The sequence below is a fragment of the Mastigoproctus giganteus genome, chromosome 1, assembly GCF_048544385.1.
Source record: "Mastigoproctus giganteus isolate SK-2022 chromosome 1, ASM4854438v1, whole genome shotgun sequence".
Taxonomy (NCBI): domain Eukaryota; kingdom Metazoa; phylum Arthropoda; class Arachnida; order Uropygi; family Thelyphonidae; genus Mastigoproctus; species Mastigoproctus giganteus.
The window spans coordinates 261,703,287-261,727,749 of NC_143575.1; the positions used below are offsets into that span (position 1 = coordinate 261,703,287).

A 24,463-nucleotide genomic window follows, 5' to 3' on the forward strand; every position below is an offset into this window, starting at 1 on the left:
CCATTATCCCACTGTCCAATCCCAATGTTCTCAGCACAACTGCAAGTGGATTTTTCTTTTTCTCTCTGAAACAAGTGGCTTCCAAATAAGCAGGCTTTTGCCAATGCCCAATTTCTTCAATTCGCTGCTCATGGTGAGAGTTGAAATAGGGCAGTTCTGGACTTTGGTTGAATTCGTAGATGGACGTCCTATTTTTCATATAATATTTCTCTCTTGAAGTATTGTTTTTATGACACATTCATGCCTTTGAGTTGTGGAAGAAACTTGCTTTCCATTCATTCAAAGCCTTTGAGATGATGCTTTTGGGAAACCAGTTATGTCTTCCGTTTCTTGAATCAACTCTCCTGCTAAATGTGCACCCAAGTTTCCGGGAGAAAAAAACCATGCTACCCTCGCCTGAGACTAACTAACTCAACCACGTTGTGAAAATGGCCCAAAAATTCCTCAGTACATCGATCCTACCAACTGTTCTATCCACAAGGGTTTTGGCTACTGCAAACTCAATAATTTTAAAACCCCTTCATCAGAGTAATGAATATAAACACATATACAAATAATCGTAAAAGTTAAGAGAAGATTCGAATGCGTTTTATTTTCAACATTCTCAAGGTCTAGCCTCCACCAAAGTCTCATTTAAAGTTAATATATTTAGAAAGTCTAGTTGAAGTAGTACTTTAACAAAACCATTAGGTTGCTAGCACATGCGGGTGGACAGTAATCTCTGTGTTTTTCGCGGCTAACAAACAGCACACCCTGGTGTTGAGCAACTCACTAAATCCAATAGTGGCTGACAATGGTAAAGATAAGGGCCGAACAACATGACAGAACTAAGAGATAAGCATCCACTTTCATTACTTTATGCATTCGTTAGCAGCGATTTAATTATTAGCAGAAATCCATACTAGCTGTGGGACACATAACTCAACGACTGGGATGGAAGGCATAATTTATTTCGAGCACCATAAGGATGCTCGAGGGAATAGGAGAAGATAAAATTGGAAAACAAAAGCAATCAAAAGGGTTAAAAGTGAAGCAGATTCATTCACCAAATGGCTGCAGCTATCTCCACTCTCCGAACATACCATTCTAATGCGGAAAGTCTTGGTGACATCGATTGGACAATCTCTAATTACGCGTTTTATTACAATGGCGAAGTTGGGAAGAATTGTCTCCTATGATAATGGAAAAATAGTGGTGTTGTATCTATTCGTAGGAGCTGCAACGGTGATTAGGAAAAGTGGAATATCCTTTGCTAATCTTTATCGATTCTGTCTGTGGTTGCAGCGATGAATACATTCAGGTTATTCGAATGAGATTTTCCACAAGGGTTGCACAATTTTTTTTGCTACCAGTTTACGTAATTAATTTAAAATTGTTTGGAGATGTAACGATCAATAGCTTCATGGAGTGCTAGCGCCACCGTACAATAACTGAAATTTCGCTGAACTGGCGGTAGATGGCAGTTCAAAAAAAAAAAAACAAGAAAAAAGTGTGTGTAACTTGTACGCATGAAAGATTTTTTATTTTATATGAAAACATCCTTGGCTTGGAAAAGGCTAAAGGGTTTTAGGTAAAACGATGTCAGTGACTGAGTTAGCGTCCTTTAGGAAGTGACATCATTTGCGTCTCGCATTTTCGTTACCAATCGGTTATACGTCAGTCCGAAATATTTAGTATGAAAGATGTAACGTTTTATGCTCACACCAGCTACTTACTCTACCGAATCAACGTTAGTGACTCAGTTAGCTTCATTAGCGAGGTGAGGTCATTTCCGTAGCTCATTTTTGTTACCAATCGATTTTACTTCAGTCTCAAAAATTCAATAGGTGCTGTAAAAAAAATGTTCTCACATCAAAAACAGGACTGCAAATTTTATATTTATTACAAAGGAAATGATGGAGGTAAGAGGGCCAAGATAATGAGAACCTTGGAGAGTGCCCGGTATCAGGAAAATTTCTTCCAAAAGGCTGTTTCCAACAGTCTCTTGGAACCTTTAAGTTTGGAAACGAAAGCGTTAAAGAACTAGCTCTAGGGGTCGAAATTAGGGTTGGGTCTGTTGTTGGTTTTTAGGAGTATCAGCAACTCAGGCCAAGTTGCTCCATGTATATTGTCTTTAAATTGTATGTTCTGGGGTAGATTTTCTGTTTGCTGGATGAAAAACCAGAGTTCCTGGAAGAAAACACCATGCTACACTCGCCAGAGACTGACTAACTCAGCCACTTTGTGAGAAAAAAAAGATGCATAAAAGTTCTTCCCGTCATCACCGGGATTCGAACTCAGGTGTTTTCCACCTGGTGTGGGGAGAACGGTGATCCTACCAACTGTGCTACCCATGAGAGCGTATGGTCTGTGGAGAACATTATCCATCAACAGTTGCATGAGTACAGTGTCTGCTAAATGGGTTCCTAGATTTCTGACCCCTTACCAGAAGAAGGAAAGGGCACAATGTGTACATGAAATATTGTCGATGTACCAGGAAAGGCAAGAAAAGTTTTTTCACAGCTAGTCACCATGGGGCGCCTCCGTAGCCAGGAGTAGCAGTGCGTTGCACACGCTTCTTGATTAGACCGGGGTTCGAGCCCGTGACCACCAAATTCGGAGGATGCGGAAAGGTCAGAGAATGACCACCGCATATCCCCGGAGCAGTATGGCCTTAGTTGCTAATGCTCTTAAAAACAAAATAACAACAATAACAGTCACCATGGATAAAACTTGGATCCACCATTATGATCCCGAAAGTAAACAAATATCAAAACAATGGACGCACGTAGAACCCCCTCCTAAAAAAAGGCAAAGATGCAACCAAGAGGTGGCAAGGTGATCCTGTCAGCTTTTTGGTATCAGCATGGTTTATTATTCCAACTCGTGCTACAATAAAAGAAAATAGAGGGGAGCAGTCAAAAGATGTGCCCCTGCTCCATGATAATGCCCCTGCGCATTCCTCAGTGAGGTGTGTCCATGAATATGGGTTTGAAATATTTCAAAAAGGGTAATACATGGTGTTTGTTTCAACTTTTTATCACAACTACTGGGTGAATACAAATAATTTTTAACCCCCAACCCCCTTTACAAACAACTCTTTAGCGAGTGTATCTGGTATTTAAACTTTGAATTGAACTCACATAAATAAAGAGCATAAAGGGGTAGCGCACAGAACACATGCGTCACTAGAACCTCAAAACTGAACAGTCCAATCAAGAGTCATGTTTCGCCTTGTTCGTGATTTTATAATTGTATTCATTCCCCCCACCCTGCCGTACTTATCAATCAGCAGACACTCAGGCGTCATTTCCAGATTTTTAAAGGGAGGGGGGAAGGAGGGGGCAAGTCCGGTCACCTCATCCCCTTTCATGAGTCACAGTCCGATGTGACAATGGCCATCAAGAACTAAGCCTACCACGCTACCAACACTACTTTGGACAAACAAAAGAAATTTGAAGCCCGTGGCCCGATGGTATTGTTCGTGAGCTACATCCTCCAAACGCGTGGTGAACAAAATGACGTAATCCTCTTAAAGGGACGTGCAGAGGAAAAACCAGTAAGCAAAAAGATGCAGAATCGATAGTGGCAGATCAACGACCATCCGGATCTGTTTCAGATATAAGACTTCCACTAGAATCCCTTTGCAGAAAAGAGAGATGGAAAAAACCAAAAGAAAAAAACTCTTCCTTTTCTCTCTCTACATCTTTAGAAAGGAATAATTGATTCCTTGGAAAGGAAGGAAACGGAATCCTTAATGGCGTCTCCCAAATTCCAGCTATAATCTTCTATCGCTGACAAGTACATGACCCTAAGACGCCCCCACTCAACAGGAACAATTTGTATTTATCCAACCGTAAACGACGTGCGTGCACGAACAGCGCACACACACAAACGCCGAAGATCGCTAGAGCAGACTCAGATAAGGGATGAGTGATTACTTAAATCCAAACACACTTGATGCCGCCCGCCACCAGGTGTTTTGAACCCACAGCTGGGTTTCGATGTTGGTCCAAAGCAGCCGAGTTTCGCTTTACCTAAACTAGAAGATAGTTAACGGAGAAGGGGGGCAGGAAGGGGGGCAATTACTTTTTGAAGAGAGAAGGGGGCCCTTCTGGGTTGTTTCCTTTTACGGCAAGAGGATTCTAAAGGAATATATCATATTGATCGACAGTAAGTGCAGTCTTCAGTGAGTAGCTAATGTAATTAGCCCTGAGGAGAGACAGAAGGGAATATACTATCCAGGTGTAATATAAGAGAATATTAACTTTAGATGGTTCTGGTCTAATGATGCAAGAAATTGCTTCCGCTTTCTAGGTCTTAATTTTGCTGCAGGGCATCTTTAAAAGGGTGTCCGGGGCCAACGGATCAGTAAATTAAACCCCAGATGAATGCCACGCAAAGACAACAGCAGAGTGAGCGAGAGTGTGTATTTAAATATGCACCAGGAGTGAAAGAGGCAGTTGTAAATATGCCACCATTTCTAGAGAATACTTCATATTACTCGAAATCTGTATATTTTACAGGCTAACGGGCCACAATTTAATAAATTTTGTGGCCCGATAATTTATAATAAATTTATTTGGCCCATTAATTTTTAAATAATTATTTTGGGGAATAAGATAATCATTTTATGTGGCCCACGATTTTATTAATATTCATTTTGTGTGGCCCATGATTTTATAAATAATTATTTTAGTCACATTCGTCAATACATTAGTAATTTTTATGTGGCCTACCATTTGCAAACAAACGTTATTGTAGCCATTACTTTATAATAATTAATATGCGGCCTGACAACTTATAAATAATAATTTAATGTGGCCCATTAATTTATAAATAATTATTTTAAGGACCCAAAAATATATATAAAATTCATCGTATATTGTGTGGCCCACAAATTTATAAATTATTTTGTGGCCTATTAATATACAATTAGTCTTTACATTATAATCATCTGAGTGCCACTAGATAATAATTTTACGTGGCCTGTCAATTTATGACAATTTTATTTGGCCCATGAACTAATAATTTTTATACAGAGCTCACAAACTTGTAATTTTTTGGCTAGTTAAAATTATAATTAATTTACGGCCATTAGATAATAATCATCTTACACGGCCTATATACTTATAATCCCTTTATGTGGCCCACCAATTTATAAATATTCTTTTTTTGTGGCTCGTGATTTTATAATCATTTTGTATGGCCCCTAGTTTTATAAATGAGTATTTTATACCCCATTCCCTAAGAATTTTGTGGCCCATCAATTTAAACAATAGTTTTTTAGACATAAATTCATAATTTTTATGTGGCCTGACAACTTATAAATAATAGTTTAATGTGGCCCATTAATTTATAAATAATTATATTAACCCCATTATTTAATAATTGTTTTATGGCCTGTCAATTTACAATTATTTTAAAAGCCATTAATTTTGAATAATTTTATAGCACAGTGATTTACATCATTTTGTGGCCTGTAATTTTATAAATACTGTAGACATTTTGAGTAACCAATGATTTTGTAAATAATCATTTTAGGACCCATTAATTTATAAATCATTATTTTCAGGCCCATTAGTTAATAATCATTTTAGGACCCATTAATTTATAAATCATTATTTTCAGGCCCATTAGTTAATAATCATTTTACGTGGCCTGTCAGTTTACAATAATTTTAGAAACCATTAATTAGAATAATTTTATGGCCAGGTGATTTATGATCATTTTATGTGGCCTGGCAACTTATAAATATTTATTGTGACCCAGCGATTTATGATCATTTCATGTGACCCCTACCAATTTATAAATATTTATTTTGTGGCTAAGCAATTTATAATTTTATATGGCCTGCCAATTTATTAATTTATTTTGTGGTCCAGCGATATTTAATTTATGTGACCTGCCAATTTATAAATATTTATTGTTACCCGGTGATTTATGATAACTTATGTGACCTGCTAATTTATAAATATTTATTTTGTGGCCCAGCTATTTATGATAATTTTATGCTTATTTTTTATTTTGTGGCCCGGCAATTTATGATCATTTTATGTGGCCTGCTAATTTATATTATTTTATGACCCAGTGATTTATGATAATTTATGTGACCTGCCAATTTATAAATATTATTTTGTGGCCCAGCAATTTATAATCATTTTATGTGGCCTGCCAATTTATAAATATTTATTTTGTAGCCCAACTGAAAGGACATTTCTAAAGATTCATTTCGAATTGGGCAATTCAAATTGCGACTTCTATTTTGCCATAATTTCTCTCCTATGAGTGTGTGTGTGTGTGTGTGTGTGTGCGCGCGTGCGCACGCTCGAAATTTAAAATCACTCGAAAGAGAAGCACGCACAGACAAACATGCCTCCGAATCTCCCATCAATCCGAGACCATTAATACTGCGCTAATTACTGTCCCGGATTTTGAGGAAGAGACCTTGTGGCAAGGTGAACGCAGGCTATTACGTCACATCCTGCTTAATTTGGACAGCAGAATACGCGTGCATTTCCGTTCCTCTGACACAGTTCACTGCAGGGGGAGGGGTCGAACACTAGAGGTCGTCACCGAGAGATCGAGAGAGAAAGAAAAAAGTACTCGTTCTAACCCTGCTATTAAAGAATTATATTTATGCCACAGAATAGAATCATGGACCAAAGCCACTAGGTCTAAATCATGCAAACTTCTATTATTAAACGGAATAAACTCTATCATGGATCTCAAACGCATTTTATCTTTCATCAAACAAGTTGGCGCTGCCTACAGTAGCCTCATCACGCTCCTGGTGCTTGTTCGTAAGCAAGGTTTATAAATCTTTGAAGGGTTGCAATATGTTCTTTTGAGCTGCGGTAATCCCGTTGAGGTACCAAAGTACCCTTGAGAGACTCCGAGGCTCTTCAAGTGTGTTCAATCAGACGATCTGCGGAGGTCCGGCCGCAAAGTTGTGTGAAGTAACCCCCTCCACTCCACTCCACCCTACACAGTGCGCCAGCCGAAGTGGTTGAAGGTAGGTAAGCACAAGTCCGTTGCTAAACTACTCCGGTTACATCACGAACTGATGCCTTCAGGGGGTCTGAAGCATCTCCCTTTGTACAGTCACGCGACTGGAGGGATCGATTGGAGTCAAAGTTTCCTGCAGGGTGCCCGAGGAAGATAACACAGTCTCCGAGTTTCGTCCCCAATTATCCTTTGTGGATGATAATCCCATCATGAAGATGTATCTAAAGCAGCTATCACCGAGACTCCTTAATAAAGACTTTGAAGATGACGCTATCATTGATTTAATTGCCAATAAGACCTGTTTGATATTGCCCACACGTCCAGATAGGAACTGTTCAAAGTATAATTGGGCTTTGCTTTTTTTTTTTTTTTTTTTTTTTGATGTTTTTAATGGTGCGCAGTTTGCAAACCACGTCCCACCACTCTAGCTTCAGATAGCAAAGGTAGTTCTGGTGGCAAGATTTAAAAATGAACCACTTTCCATGTAGATCTATATTGGGAACACGATATTACGCAAGTCGCCTAGAGATCCCATTCGAGTATCGATTGGCCAAGAAAACTCCGGTAACGCAACTGTCAACGCATGAAGAATTGGGGGTTCATTTCGTGACATCACGCCACCGTCAAGAACATTCGCTTTCGCTCTGAGGCGACGTGCGCAAATACGCCACACACACACACACACACACACACACACACACACACACACACACACACACACACAACGATCCAAATGCAAGGGTCTTATGGGAATCGTTACCATGCTGTCAGTTCTTTCTGAAGGAGGCCCTGCAGTACAGTATTTCTCCTTAGTTCACTTTCCAATTCTCCATCTCCACTATTACTACGTCAATCAGTCCTTACTACACTGGTGTGCAAAACTTAAGGACCAACACTATTTCTAAAGGTTACACCACAAAATCTTTACTTAAGGTATTCTTTACTGATGAGAGTAGATTCAGTCTCAGCAGCGATTCTGGACATCAGCTAATTTGGCGAGAGGTTGGCACACGGTGTCACCCCGCAAACATCAGTGAAAGGGATCGATATGGCGGTCGAGGATAGCGTCTGGGGGAGGCGCTATCTTGGATGGATGTACACAACTCCAGTTACTGGAAGGCGCTACTGTACTGAGGTAATCCTTCCCCATGTGCGTCAGTTCCAAGGTGCCATTGGCCCCGAGTTCGTGTTTATGGATGATAACGTCACACCCCATCGCACTACAGCTGTTGATATGCTTTTGGAAAGTGAGGACATTGTTCGTATGGATTGGCCTGCCCGTTCTCCTGACTGATCTAAATCACATCGAACACATATGGGATGCTCTGGGGAGATGCCTAGCAGCATGTCCACACCTGTTCACCAGCTGAAGATGGCGCTGACAGAGGAATGGGCGATGTTACCGCAAGAACGTATGAACAACATTGTTCTAAGTATCGACAGGCGGTGCAAAGCCTGCATCGACATTAGGGGTGGCCATATCTTCTACTGAGGACCACCTCTTCCCTTTGCTCCATTTTTGGCAGTAATGCATCTGTACCATGACATCAAGTGCTATGTTGCCATTTTTGAATAAAGTCTGTACCGCTTTGTTTCCTTCATCATTTCTGTACTTCACGAGGTTCCTTTGGTATGCTTTTCCCATATCCAGGCCACTCCTCTGAGAAGCTACAGGTGAAAACCTGACTGGTCCTTAAATTTTGCACACCAGTGTATTTCTATTTGATTGTGTATCTATCTGTCCATCTATCTACCTTTCCATGCTCATTAGGAAGAAGGTGGGGAAATACCACCCGGGAGACTGCGATTGACAGGCTTAGCCTTAAGAGAAAGTCAGTATAATAAAAAAAACTCTTAATGTACACTAATGCCCAAAAATTAAGTTGCAATTTCGTTTTTGTTCTTTTGATCAACTCAATATATCTTTAAATGATATTCTAAACTAATTTGTATTTTTGAAGGTAATGGCCAAAATGTTCTCTTTGAAGGTGAGTCCAGATTCTATTTTCATAGAGGTCTTCCGAAGTATTCTCAATTGGAGGAAATGTAGAACACACTCTCCAATCTCTCTCTCTAACTTCTGGGAAACAGCTAATACTCTTCTACACAGGACTCAGACGATAGAATTCCTTCAGAGGCGGGATATTTTTCAGATGGAATGACAGTCAGGTATCTATATATGATTCCAATGTCTAGGATACTTTAGGGAGTCAACTTTCTTGGTCGAGGAGTGAGATTTATTAGCACAAGATCTTAAGGTCAGCCTTCTGAAAGAATAAATAATCATTGAGCAACCTGTTTCGCTGTCAGAGATGATCAGACGTCCCAATAAACGGCTGAGTTATACAATATTTTGGCTTCATGATCAAACGACTATGATTCCTGAAAGATGTTGACTGGAATTTGTAGCTTGGTCGCTCACACACTAGCAAGACTTTTAGATTTCTTGGATGAAGAATCTGCGGATAAAAGACCCACTGGGTGGTGGCAATCATAGTGTGCTGGTGTGGAATTTGATTGAACATACGGCTGCTGTCAAGGAGGGGAAGGGTTTTTACTTTTGTAAGGGTGACTACAGTGGTCTCAGACAGATTTTGAATTCTATGCAGTGGGAACCACTGATGATGTTGCCAACAGCAAATTCTAAATGGGAAGCATTCAGGGAAGTAATCGTAGAAGCCAATAGGCTTTTCATACCAACGATGAAATACAGTTCAAGGCATAGCCCTAAATGGATATCAGATGAACTGATGAGACTTGTGGCAAAGAAGAAAAATGCATGGGATGCATATAAATTATCAGGTGATTCAGAGGCCTATGGTAGATATAAATTAATCTGTAATCAAGTCACAAAGGAGGTTAGGCAAACTAAGTCAGGTTATGAGAAGTCTCAGGCAAAGGATGCAAAGAAAACAGCAAAAACTTCTGTGCTTATATTAGCAGTAGATGGAAGGGATTGTAACGCATTGCAACTTGATATCAATGGGTTAACTGTTGATGAGTCTGTTCAGGTTGCTGACAAATTGAATAGGTATTTTGCATCTACATTCACACATAAGGAATTCTTTAAGGAAGGGGATGCCAGAAATTTATCAAACTCCAATGTGGAGCTAAATGACTTTTTGATAACTGAAAGGAAAGTGGAAGAGGGATTGTAGAAGGTGAACACAGGACTCAAGAAAGAATTGTCTGTAGATTCTGATGTGCCAGAACAGCTCATGGGGTTTTGTCAGTGATATACAGAACTTGCTAGCAGGGATAAGGAGATGATTATCGCATTGCACAAGGCCATGGTTAGGCAGCCCCTTGAGTATTGTATATAGGTCTGAAGGCTTCACTTTAGGAAGGATGTAGATCTGCTGGAACGGGTGCAGAGGAGGGCGACGAGATTGGTGAAGGGAACAAAAGTTTGCTCTTACATAGAAAGGCTTCAGTCTGGAGACCAGATTGAAGCCTTCTTAGTTAATAGCAGCGTCTGAAGACTAGGAATCTGCGCGGTGATCTGATTGAGGTGTTTGAGGCATTGATGAGTAAGCTGAATGTTAATGGCATTCTTCCTCTTACTGAGAGTACACACAGAAGAAGGCATAAATTTAAGTTGAGGAAAGAATGGTTCAGGACAGATGCTTGCTTCAGCAAACGGGTGATTGATTGATTGATGGATGGAACAGGCTTCCATCTGTTGTTGTGGAAATAGATGGTTTGAATAAATTCAAAGAAAAACTAAACAAATTCGCTTGCTTTCTTGCATCATTCATTTGCCATCACTACTACTACTACGTTTGACCATTTTTCCATCAGGATACTCGCCAGCTGCTGTATTATGGTCGGTAGAGAACTGCCAAGCCAAACTGCTCTATCCAACATATCCCACACATTCTCAATCGGATTGAGATTTGCAGAATTAGGCATCCAGGGTAGATGTTGGAAATCCTGGGAATGTTCTTCGAACTATTCAGATACAATATTTGCAAAATGTTGCATTATCGTATTTGTTGTGTTGTCATGTTGAAAGAATCCATGGCAATCCAGCTAAAAGTGAAACACTGCAGGGTGAAGTTGGTCCCATACAACAAAGATTGAAGGTAACATGACTTAATGGCATGAACGGATCCAGTCCGCAAGGACAGAACATACCCCACAGCACGATACAACAGTGCATGGCTTCATGCCACACTTTCATCCATCATTGATGCAAAGAACTGTAAATCGAGACCAGTCATACCACGTGATCTTTTCCATCGTTTCACAGTCCATTCTCGAATCTTTCGATTTTTCAACTCTCTGCAAGAGGAAATGTTGACGCTAACTGCAAAAGGTTTTTAATTTTGTGGCCAGTGAGTGTACTTTTACTTTTCCACCAGATTTTATGGCTGTAAATTAACTTTTGCACACTCGTGTACTTCATAATGATTAACTAAACACCAACAAAACGGTCGCGTAATACGTACGGCGAATTAATAAGCATTAGTTGGGGGGGGAGTGTTTACGAATTATTAAAATATCTCTGATCGTCAACGGAGCCGCATATCTCGGCGAAAATTAAAAAATAAAATGCGGGCCGTTTCATATTTTAAAAACAACGCAATCTCGTAATTATAACGCCCACATTTGCGTTCTCACCTACGGCAAAACCTTCATTCATCGAGGCTGTTATTTTAACGCCGAGCTTTCGCCCGTCGTCTGCTTAATGTGCACGCGCGCGCGCGCGCACAGTATGTGTGTGAGAGAAAAGTAAAGCCATAATGTTGATCTATTTGCTTTCATCATAGGAACCCATCCACTTAACTTCTGCCATTACATTTAACACATGGCAGATCTTTTGTTTCAGACGATATTTCCAGATAAATAGCAACCGATAAAAGCGAATGACGTAACAATCACTCGGCTGGAAAATATAAAAAAAAAAAAAAAAAATACCGTATCGTTCAGAGTTTGGCTTTCCATAAGTCCACTATCGGTATGGCTTCACATTTTCGCCAGTAACTGCAATTTCCGCTTTTTCTGCTCCGAAAGGTATTGTGTGATCATAAGGGGGAGGGATGGAGGGGAATGGTTGCGGGGTAGAGAGGTAATAGTAACGGGCGATTTTCCTGGAAGAATGTTTTTTCCCCCTCCTTTGTCTGTCGTTCGATATTGCTGGATACAATACTCTTACAGCGATTTCTTTTCCTTCGAATAAAGTTTGATCACGCATCGATGCATCCTTAGGCTCTTGACACGGCGTTCTTCCCGCAGTGTTTTACGACAGAAGTCCCCCTGCCCCCCACAAAAGATCTCTCTGTCGATAGCATCGTTAACGCACAAGAAAAAGACAGGAGAAACACATGTTCCACTTCTGAAGAGCTCATGGACCATTACTAGACGCGTTCTGGCTTCTAATGGATGGTGCTGACAACAGAAGGGTCCTGTCGCGTGGACAACACCGACTTATGTCCGATAACGGAACGCTCGAGTCAATCGCAACCACCTGGGAACACCGAAAGAGGGCGTTTTTTGATGTTGATATTCATCGGTCCTCAAGGACAAAAAGAATAATTCACAGGTGGGGAGAGAAGCGAACAAGTTTCCCATGAAGCAAACCAATGTCTTTATTTATTATTTTTTCCCCTACTTAATTATAATGCATTGTAGTGTAACCCCAGGGCCGGAACCATTGTGAAAGCCATTTTAAGTCATGCTGTTACACTCATAGAACAAATAATTCCGGGAAAGCAATCAAGAACTTTGATTGCTTTCAAGATTTGGTGTAGTGGGAGATACGATAAAAGGTTCGAAAAGGGACTGCGCATGATCCAAACATATAATACTGGTTAATCTAAAAAAAAAATCAAAAAAGAATCTTTAAAATTGTGGTCCACGAAATAAAACTTCCAAAAAAATCTAAGGAAACGCACGCGCTCAAATTCAAACTTCTCGGAAATGTCAACACAACTATTCCAATTTGTAAACAAACAGCTCCACCCCCTTCCCCCAATAGACTTAGCCAATAGACTTGGCGCTTGCAGCTCGCGCAGTAACTAAGACCCAGAAACCATTCACATGCAATTTCCGCCCGGTTTTCCGTTATATTTCCTACAGCACTTCTCGACGGAAGTTTTCTATCGCTCCGATTCCACACTTCCGGCGCTATTTCAGATGCCAAAACTAGAAACTGTATATAGTACTTCGGGTGTTGATGTCTCGACGACATAAGGGTGCAGTTGCTGTCAAAAGTTTGAAAAAATATATATAATAACGAACGTGTCGAGTACTATTTAGGCAACTTTCATCAGATGCAATGTTACTCGAAAAAAATTTTTCTTCAGTAATAAATATTTGCACTAAATTTCAATTGTAATAAATTTAAATTAGAATGAATGAAATTAAATTTAATTTCATGCTACTTGTATATTTCATTTGGAATGAATGAAAACCAATTCCAACTTTCTGAAATTTGTACATTTTTCAAATTTTAAAAAATATTTGTTGAATGTAAGGAATGTTTCCTGCAGTTTTGTACCTTCTTTTGTGAAGTTTAATTTTGTTCTTAACAAGTAAATCGAAATACAATGAGCAATGTTATGAACTGTTTATGGCAAAAAGTGTAACTTTGTACAATTCTTTTATTGGATTATAAATTTTTATACAAATCATTATTAGATTATGTAGAAAATGTACAAATTTATACACTTCATTTCGAATGAACCAATTCCAGCTTTCTGCAAAATTTGTACACTTCACTTCATTTCGATCGAACCAGTTCCAACTTTCTGCAAAATTGTACACTTCAATTCGAATGAACCAGTTCCAATTTTCTGCAAAATTTGTACACTTCATTTCGAATGAACCAATTCCAGCTTTCTGCAAAATTTGTACACTTCATTTCGAATGAACCAATTCCAGTTTTCTGCAAAATCTGTACACTTCATTTCGAATGAACCAATTCCAGTTTTCTGCAAAATCTGTACACTTCATTTCGAATGAACCAATTCCAGTTTTCTGCAAAATCTGTACACTTCATTTCGAATGAAGCAGTTTCAGCTTTCTGCAAAATGGAACATTTCATTTCGAATGAAGCAGTTCCAACTTTCTGCAAAATTTGTACACTTCACTTCAGTTCCATCTTTCTGCAAAATTGTACACTTCATTTCGAATGCACCAGTTCCAAAAACTTTCTGCAAAATTTGTACACTTCATGCCTGTTCCCACTTTCTGAAAAATTTTTACATTCCCTTTCGGATGAACCAATTCAATCTTTCTGCAAAATTGTACACTTCATTTTGAATAAACCAGTTCCAACTTTCTGCAAAATTTGTACCCTTCACTTCATTTCAAATGAACCAGTTCCAACTTTCTGCAAAATTTGCACACTTCATTTTGAATAAACCAGTTCCAACTTTCTGCAAAATTTGTACCCTTCACTTCATTTCAAATGAACCAGTTCCAACTTTCTGCAAAATTTGCACACTTCATTTTGAATAAACCAGTTCCAACTTTCTGCAAAATTTGTACACTTCACTTCATTTCAAATGAACCAGTTCCAGCTTTCTGCAAAATTTGCACGCTTCATTTTGAATGAACCAATTCCAGCTTTCTGCAAAATTTGCACGCTTCAATTTGAATGAATCAATTCCAGCTTTCTGCAAAATTTGCACGCTTCAATTTGAATGAATCAATTCCAGCTTTCTGCAAAATTTGCACGCTTCATTTTGAATGAACCAATTCCAGCTTTCTGCAAAATTTGCACGCTTCATTTTGAATGAACCAATTCCAACTTTCTGCAAAATTTGCACGCTTCATTTTTGAATGAACCAATTCCAGCTTTCTGCAAAATTTGTACACTTCATTTAGAATGAACCAATTCCAGCTTTCTGCAAAATTTGTACACTTCATTTAGAATGAACCGGTTCCCACTTTCTGGAAAATTTGTACGCTTCATTTTGAATGAACCAATTCCAGCTTTCTGCAAAATTTGCACGCTTCAATTTGAATGAATCAATTCCAGCTTTCTGCAAAATTTGCACGCTTCAATTTGAATGAATCAATTCCAGCTTTCTGCAAAATTTGCACGCTTCAATTTGAATGAATCAATTCCAGCTTTCTGCAAAATTTGCACGCTTCATTTTGAATGAACCAATTCCAGCTTTCTGCAAAATTTGCACGCTTCATTTTGAATGAACCAATTCCAACTTTCTGCAAAATTTGCACGCTTCATTTTTGAATGAACCAATTCCAGCTTTCTGCAAAATTTGTACACTTCATTTAGAATGAACCAATTCCAGCTTTCTGCAAAATTTGTACACTTCATTTAGAATGAACCGGTTCCCACTTTCTGGAAAATTTGTACGCTTCATTTTGAATGAACCAATTCCAGCTTTCTGCAAAATTTGCACGCTTCATTTTGAATGAACCAATTCCAACTTTCTGCAAAATTTGCACGCTTCATTTTTGAATGAACCAATTCCAGCTTTCTGCAAAATTTGTACACTTCATTTAGAATGAACCAATTCCAGCTTTCTGCAAAATTTGTACACTTCATTTAGAATGAACCGGTTCCCACTTTCTGGAAAATTTGTACACTTCATTTTTGAATGAACCAGTTCCAACTTTCTGCAAATTTCTACATTTCATTTCGAATGAAAACGAGTTCCAACTGGCTGCAATTTCATTTCAAGTGAAAACAAATAGCAGCTTTATACAATTTGTACATTTAATTTCGAATGAAAACTTTCCAATTTTCTGCCATTTGTGTGTTTTATTTTTGCGGGTGACCAAAATGAACAACTTCAAATTCTATTATTTTTCATCAGCGAAAAGATATGACGCGCATTTCACTTGATTCTTGCTACATAATTAAACTTTTCTTAAATTCCCATATGTAGCGCATTAGAGCCAAAGTGATGACGAAGCAGCCAGCCTTCTTAGCAATAAAGATTGTCTCATACATATGTAACTTCTACTGTCAAGGTCTTCAATTTTTACCGTATTAAGGCCCGTTATTCTTCAAGACGTACGACTGTTTTCATGTGACAACACTCGTCAGTTCAAAAGTTACGCTTAATCACTCTGATGCACAATAAATAAATTAAAAAAAAAAAGAAAAGAAGACACTTCATAAGGCGGCAAAAGATATGAAGGATGTGGGTCAAGGACTCGCTTGTGAAATTCTCTTTAGAAGATGAAGATTTCTTGAAAATGCGTCATTTATAATCAAAAACACTAGCGAATCGCACAGAAACCCAACAATGGAAAAAAAAAAAACGTGACGCGGATCAAATGAACAAGCTCTGTAAACAATTGGAATGGAATATTTGAACAAATTTGGCGCATTACTTAAGCAGAAGATGGCGCATTACTTAAGCAGAAGATATTTTCATTACAGATTACATGTTTCCTTCTCTAATTAATCGCTGAAATTAAAGACAAGGTTCGAAAAATTACCTTTTTGGTGACATCTGGGGCATTTTCTATTGCGTACACAATCGTCTCGGATATCTTTGTGTCTAAGGTTCTTAGCACCTGCTCGATATTATAAGTACCCACTAGACCTGATGTAAGACGCTCCAAGGCGCTCACATAATCGCCCCATGATTGGTCAAGCTCGGCCACACTAGAAAGACATCCTCGTAAAACATTTAAGCAATATCCACTGCAAGGATGTACAGCCACCCATCCTTGACAATGAGCGCAGTAGGTTAGCTTCACCAATGCCTTGTTGCACTCTTCGCCAAAGTCCATGTGCTCCGTGGTGTTGATAGCTTCCACCCCTAGATGGAGAGCTTGCAGAAGAGTCCTCGCAGCTTCGAAAGAACGCCTTAAGTGGAGAGATATCTTGTCCGGGAGATCACCAAATGGTCGTACTTCGTGTTGAATTTCCCGCAAACATTCTTGATAATCCTCTGTGAAATGCTTTAGTTTTGGGTTAATCGATTGATGGTAGACGATGGGAAAAAGAGAATCGAAGAAGGACATCACTCGCTCTTCCAGATCGATGTCGCGTCCACTGATATAGGCCAAGAGATCGGCGTACAAGTGGCCTATAGGAACCTTCGCCATGGTATCCATTGTCAGGTACACCTCTGAGAACAGGGTACTGGTACTGTTCTCTGCCAGCTGCACCATCTCTAAGAAGATATCTGCAAAGAGAAGAGAGAGTTAGCATATGAACAATCGTTTTCGATTGGAAATCACAAATAACAATTAATATAAAAGAAAAAAATACAGCTTATTTAGCAGTCACGTGTGCTAGAACCACGGTAGATTCAAACGCGTGTATTATTATTCCTTTGCTTTGACAACCCTATCTTTGGTGTGGTAGCGTGTTAGAAACTTATCGATCGCAGTAAATTCATTGGGCGTTCGAGAAATGCTAGCGCCCACGACAAAGGCGCTCATTTCCCCAATTATAATGAGAAAAATATGCATAACTTCATATTATTATGTTATTATGTCTCCTTTCATACAAGGAACAAAACTGGGCAAGAAAGAAGATACAAGCAAATGAAACGTTTGTTTTTAATGACGTCATTCATACAAAAGACAGATGGAAACGCTCCATTTAATAACATATTAATTTCTAATTTCCTTCGTATACCCCCTAAAAGAATTATCTTAATCTTAAAATTAATACTTTTCTAAGAAGAAATTATTTATTCAATCAGATTCCTCTAGCAGCGCTGAAAATTTATAAATATTTAATCACATCTTGACAACAACATCATCGAGCAACCATTTATTAATGGAAATCCTTTCTGTTGAAAACTGAAGTAATTATCGAAATTAAGTGCCTAATCTGGCACAACATTCAGCAGAAACGAAAAGGAAAAAAACGGATACACCGTGCTTAATGTATTAGACGATTACAAATTGATCAGGATTGAATGAATAAAGCATACTCAGTCGAGAGAAGCCGTAATATATTCAGAGAAAGTAGGCCACGTAAACAGAGTCGGTATGAACAGCTTAAAAATTTATTCTTTGTTTACTGAAAGAAAGAGAGGCGCACATCTTGCTCCTCTTTCGTTACGCGAGGGATGCTGGAAAAGAACAAAAAATATTCGCTGCGATACGAGATATCTTCTAAGCCCTTCTTTAAGGCACGATAACAAACACCTAAGACCCAATTCCGAAAACTGCCATTAAAGAAACTACTTGTGAACATTCTAGAAGTAATTGGAGAGCTGAAGAAGTCGAAAAAAAAATGGAGTGGTGGAGAAAACAAATATCATAGGAGAAGAGTTCTCCACCCCCCTACAACGCAAACCTTTGGCCGAATGTTGTTAATGAATCCTATAGTTTTCTCAAAGATACTGGCTCTTCTATTTGCCTTCAAATCAAAGAAGAAAGTTGAGAAGGGGGGATATCTACAGGGGGGGTAGTGCAAAATATTGTTAAAAACAGCGTATGGAAGAATGAGGGGAGACAGCATATCACACAATGCACTCTGGCAACAATGAGGGCAAGAGAGTCATCACATCCAATAGATGGTTTCGCCTATCCGGCTTTGTACACAATAGCCATTGTGATAGAGACAGTACCTCTGGAGGTTCAAGGCCATCCTCACGACATGTCGAAGAGAAAGCGAAGGTAGCATCAACTGGGGGGGGGAGTACTTATCGATCGTAGCATGTGCAACTCCTATGACGTGAATTCTTGTAAGCCAGGTGGTAAATTCTCAAGTGCACAAGAATATAAAGAAAGAAAGAAAATCAGGAGCTGACGAGCAACGAATGTAGCAAAGAGAAGCGAGTTAATGAATGGGTTCGATAAAAAAAAATTTAACTGAAGATGCTATTTGGTGTTCAAGTAGGGCTTTATGTTCCTAACGTCGTTTTTCCCTCTCCTCTTCTTTCTCTCTCTCAACTATTTCGAAAAACTCCCAGAAATGTTTCCAGACGCAAGCGGGAGAAAAGCACTTTTACTTAGAATCCACACAATGTTTAAGATATTCCAATAGCCATCAAATGCAATTCCACGAGAAAACCTGTCATACCCACCTGGGTACCAGCAGTTGATGCTTTCTTTCGCCATTAAAAAAAACAGTGCTCTTATTTATATAAAATTAAGCGAGAGTGAAATGTACAACGCAGAGCACGAGTTTTATTGTTGTATTGCAGCGCGTGAAATGCGCAACGCAGAGCACGAGTTTCATTGTCGACTTGGAGCCAGTGAAATATACACAGAGCACGAGTTTTATTGTTGAATAAGAGCGCGCAAAATGTGCAACGTATAGCGCGAGTTTTATTGTTGGATAAGAGCGCATGAGATATGCAAAATAGCTCACGAGTTTTATTGTTGGATTGAAGAAAGCTAAATGTACATAGAACACGAGTTTTATTGTTGGATTAGAGTGCGTGAAATGTGAAACATAGAGCACGAGTGTCATTGTCAAATTGGAGCGAGTGAAATGTACATAGAGCACGAGTTTTATTGTTCATTAAGAGCGCGTGAAATGTGCATGCAGAGCACGAGTTTCATTGTTCATTAAGAGCGTGTGAAATGTGCACGCAGAGCACGAGTTTCATTGTCGAATTGGAGCGAGTGAAATGCACATAGAGCACGAGTTTCATTGTCGAATTGGAGCGAGTGAAATGTACATAGAGCACGAGTTTTATTGTTGGATAAAGCGCGTGAATTGTGCAACGTACAGCAAGAGTTTCATTGTCGGATCGGAGCGCGTGAAATATGCAAAGTAGAGAATAGGTTTCATTGTCGGATTGGAGAGAGTGAAATGTATATAGAGCACGAGTTCGCAACGTACAGACGAGTTTCACTGTCGGATTGAAGCGAGCGAAATGTACATAGAGCACGAGTTTTATTGTTGGATAAAGGGCGTGAATCGTACACCGTACAGCAAGAGTTTCATTGTCGGATCGGAGCGAGTGAAATATACATGGAGCACGAGTTTTATTGTTGGATAAGAGCGCGAGAATGTGCAATGTACAGCATGAGCTTCATTGTCGAATTGGAGCGAGTGAAATGTACAAGGAGCACGAGTTTTATTGTTGGATTGGAGCGCGTGAAATATGCAATGTAGAGCACAGGTTTCATTCTCGGATTGGAGAAAGTGAAATGTACATAGAGCAGGAGTTTTATTGTTGGATAACAGCTCATGAAATGTACAACGTAGAGCGTGAGTTTCATTGTCGGGTTGCAGCGACTGAAATGTACATAGAGTAGTTTTATTGTTGGATAAGAGCACGTGAAATGCGCAACGTAAAGCACAAGTTTCATTGGTGGATAAGAGCGCGTTAAATGTGCAACGTGGAGCTTAAGTTTTATTGTTGGATTGGAGCGCGTGAAATATGCAAAGTAGAGCATAGGTTTCATTGTCGGATTGGAGAAAGTGAAATGTACATAGAGCACGAATTTCATTGTTGGATTTGAGCGAGTGAAATGTACAAACAGCACGAGTTTTATTGTTGGATAAAGCGCGTGAAATGTACAAAGTACAGCACGAGTTTCATTATCGGATTGGGGCGAGTGAAATGTACATAGAGCACAAGTTCAACTGTTTGATTAGCGAGAGTGAAATGTACAACGTACAGCAGAAGTCCGCTTGTTTACTCTTGCCTTAGTGCCACGAAGGGTTTTGAAAAGTCTGGGTACCCGTGTATATTTAGAATCACCTGTGGACCCACATTCTGACCCACTCTACTGTATTCAACATTTTTTTTTTTTTTTAAACTTGGCCTCAGCACAAAGCTCAGGCGACCCTGGCAGAGACCAGTCAGAATTATGGACTGCCTGGCTTAGCTCCTAGTGGAGGTGTCGGGCAACGTAGAGACCCATTAGGGACCCTGCGGCCAAAAGCCAGAACAACAGAACCCAACACACTATACCCACATCTGGTATTCACAGAGTTCTGTTTACTTCACACTTGAAATAATGGCGCAGTTGTGGGAAACCACCGGTGGCGCACCAACCCAAACACTGTCCCATTATGTTGTACTGGCGCGTGTAAAATGCACAACGTACAGCATGAATAAGCGATAGCAACAAAAGAGAAAATTTTCATCCTTTGTTTGTATTAATTATTAAAGACATGTGATCGTAGAATACGAAACCCAAATTATATTTTCAGGATTGTAAAATGATTTTTTTTTTCTTTTCTTTCTTTTTCTTTTTTTCTTTTTTTTTTTTTGTAAAATGTACCGGATTTTATATTTACATTATCTTACATTCAAATACAGAAAACCATATTTAGATATCAGATAAATTATTAAACCTAACGTTTAATATTTAACAAATTGAAACGTTTTTTTTTTTTTTTTTTTTTTTTTTTTTTTGTGGCTATTATCATGATGGGGGGTACAGTACAGTGGCATTTTTCAGGGTTAAACCCTTATGAAATGAGGACCAAGTGAACTAATTATTGATAGTTATTTGTTTGGTGATTCGTTTGTCCCCAAAGTTCTGGTTTGTCTGTAGCCAGACCGTCTGAGGTTGACGCATAATGCAATTACCCTTGGACTTGATCAATAAGCACGCTCCCAAAAACGCACCTATGGCCATAACTCATCTTTCGTGTTTCAAGTGATTCATAAACGGATGGGAAGAGTACAGAGGGGTAGGTGAGAGGTTAATCTGTCTGCACAGTTCAGGTATGGATACAAGGTGAGTCACCAGACAGGTGGGTGCCATTGTAATAGCATCCACAAGCTATGGGCCGCCTATCTGACGGCATGAAGGCTTCAATTAGCCAGCCTGGTGAGCAAAAAGGGCGTCAGAGGGCACAACATGTCATACGATTGTACATGAATCTTTTGAGGTTTTTTTTATTTATTTATTATTTATTTTTTTTTTTTGGAAGAATCGAAGTTTTGTATTAAATGAGAACTATTCTCCTACTGCATAAAGATAGTTAATATGTATGTAGTTTTCTAAGTATGTCTGTCTTATTCTCGAATGGGGGGGGAGATTCCTCATTCCATTTTTTTTTTTTTTTTTTTATTAAGCTTCTAGGGAAATTACGTTTAGAATTTACATCGGCTTCAATCAGTATAATACCGAACGGACTCTTTCCTACTATACCTTTACCCGATTCTTGAAATGCTTCGATATAGGTGCGAGCACTCTGTGATGGAAACAGCTTTAGTGGAATGTTTCATATCGCAAAGAAGGAACTGCGAAGAAAGTGGGAGGTAGTTTCCGTTGACGAGAGCGTTTTTCACCCGTCGCTAATCACGAGCGCGAGACGCGCTAGTAGGAAGACGACGCTGAAGAGGCCATGACGACTTAGCCATAATGAAAAGGCATGTGTCCACAGACGACCTGTTTTTCCTCCCACAGCTGCTGCATCAGCATCCCAGGTTGATGTCGAAGTGCAAATCACGGGTTCCCCAAGCTAGTGGCAGCTGTCAGGAGAGTGATGCCAACGGCGGAATCTCCCCCTCCTCTCTCACGGAACAATTTATCAGAAGTTGACGAAATCTGAAGACGCTCGGGGAAACAGAATATTTAGGGGAAAGTTGAGCAATTGACAAATGTAAATCTACCAGCGATATTAATTTCCAATCGGCACTTTCCCATGATTTAAAAACTTGGCAGTGTGGCTCCATCTGGAGGATAATCTTAGACGCTTCGCAGCTGTTCGAAGAGCAGACGTTATTTTTAATGTATGCAAAATGAGATCGCATATGGTAGCTATAAGGGTTGACCCGGTAACCCACTAATGAAACTAGCGGCCTCGCTTCTATCTTCTGCCAATACTGACGGATGTTTTAGGCTTGGCTCGCCACGTATCATATTCAAAAGTTTGTATTCTCCTTTGACCTTGCAGCTGTTCCCTGGGAAGAAATATCCTCTTCGATGAACAGAAGAGTTGAGCGCGCAGAGGAGCAATTTGTTTTTGTTGCCAGTTGATGTCAGACGGTGCACATGGCTTCACCTCAAGGCTGAATTTTGCGTTGTTCTCTGAGACCAATGCAAGAAACGCTGACTGAGCAAAATACTATCCACCAAAACACATCACTGATGGATGCGGAAGTGGTGATACCAGCCAACCCTCTTTTTCTACCCCCCCCCAACTTCTTGGTCGTTCTCAGAGGTTACATAAGGTACTACTAGATAGAAAAGGGCTTTCTGCAATATCCATTACTACTTTTTTTTTTGTAATTGGCATGTTTTGATGGGGGGGGATGAATACGTTGCCATGGAGACACTCCATTAAAGCAACACTGCTAGGGGTAGTAGCAGACCTAATAACATAAAATGGCTGTGCTTGGAGGTACAGAACGCTGCTCTATAAATAGGACACATCGATTGTCTGTTCAAATATTCTCACGGAAATTGCAATTCCAAGGAGAGAAAAGTAACAAATCGGATTCGGTCTTGTTTTTTTTTTTGTTGTTTTTTTTTGTTTCTTCTTTTATACAAAGACCCGCGGCAGGTGTTACACCACCATTAGAAGTCCCCAGACTAGACCGACATCTTTTTTACTTACTAATCGGATAGGCGTTGGCCGGAACAGGTCTTTGAACCTCGGTTGCGAGCACGAGTTCCTTCGGGACACTTCCTTGAAAGGTGATTTCAGATGTCTTGTGCTTAATACAAAAGTGACAGTAATGGGGCCTACAGCGGGTATTTTCTTATCTTTATAACACCTGGCGGACAGAATGCCAACCATATATAGAACTCTAAGCATCTCATTCTCACTCGTTTGGCACACATGGCGCCTCTCTCTTTCTCTCTTTTTTTTTTTTTAAATCTCCCCCCTCCCCCCAAAGAACGTCACCTAGACACTCGCGGTGCTGTTAGAAACGTGTCACAGCTCTACTAGACATTGACACCGTTTTTTTTTTTTGTTTGTTTTTTTTTTTTAACGGGGCCCAGTTTACATGGTGGGGGCTGAGGGTTGAGAGGAAACTCGTCTGTTCCAAAGTGAAAATAAAATCAGTAGAAAAAAAAGTAAAGGAAAATTGTGTCTTTTGTCTAGAAGTAACGGCTCTGCTCTGATACTCACTTGAGTTACGTTTTCGATCCCCTCCCCTCCCCTTCAGCACGAGAATCTGCACACCTGTTTCTACCCTTACCATCTATCGATTGCAACTAACCTTTCGTTTCTGTAACTTGATATGCGATACTAACACCACCTAGTGATTCTTTTGAGTTAATCCCATCTTAAATTTCCTCCCCCTGCTCATTGCCGACTTCTTAATTTTATTTCAGGAAGATTCTCTTGAGCAGGAAACGATCCACGCAGTCTCTAAATAAAACATCTATAACCAATATGAAAAATTTCCGTCTGCCTTTTTTTTCTCTCCGTTTGCCTTTCACAGTCCAACTATCGTACAGTCAGTCTAATTCTCTCTCTCTCTCTCTGTGCCTGCGTTTCTTTCTCATTCTTTCTCTGTCTATCTGTCTTTCGTTCTTTCTCCGTTTGTCTTTCTTTAATTCTGTCTTACTATCTATCAGTCGGTCTGATTGTCTCTCTCTCTTTGTATATATTTTTATTGCAATCAGTTAGTAATACTGATTTTCTCTTATTCTTTCT

At 39.5% G+C, this 24,463-nt stretch overlaps 1 protein-coding gene across 1 annotated transcript in view; it reads right to left on the reverse strand.

Annotated features, from left to right (window-relative positions):
- The window catches only part of dally (division abnormally delayed protein), a 150,662-nt gene that overhangs the window by 74,454 nt on the left and 51,745 nt on the right, over positions 1 to 24,463 (reverse strand). Inside the window, exon 3 of the mRNA XM_090377253.1 lies at positions 16,411 to 17,105. Within this exon, the coding sequence (XP_090233379.1) occupies positions 16,411 to 17,105 (695 nt within the window). The remainder of the gene's footprint in view (positions 1 to 16,410; positions 17,106 to 24,463) is intronic.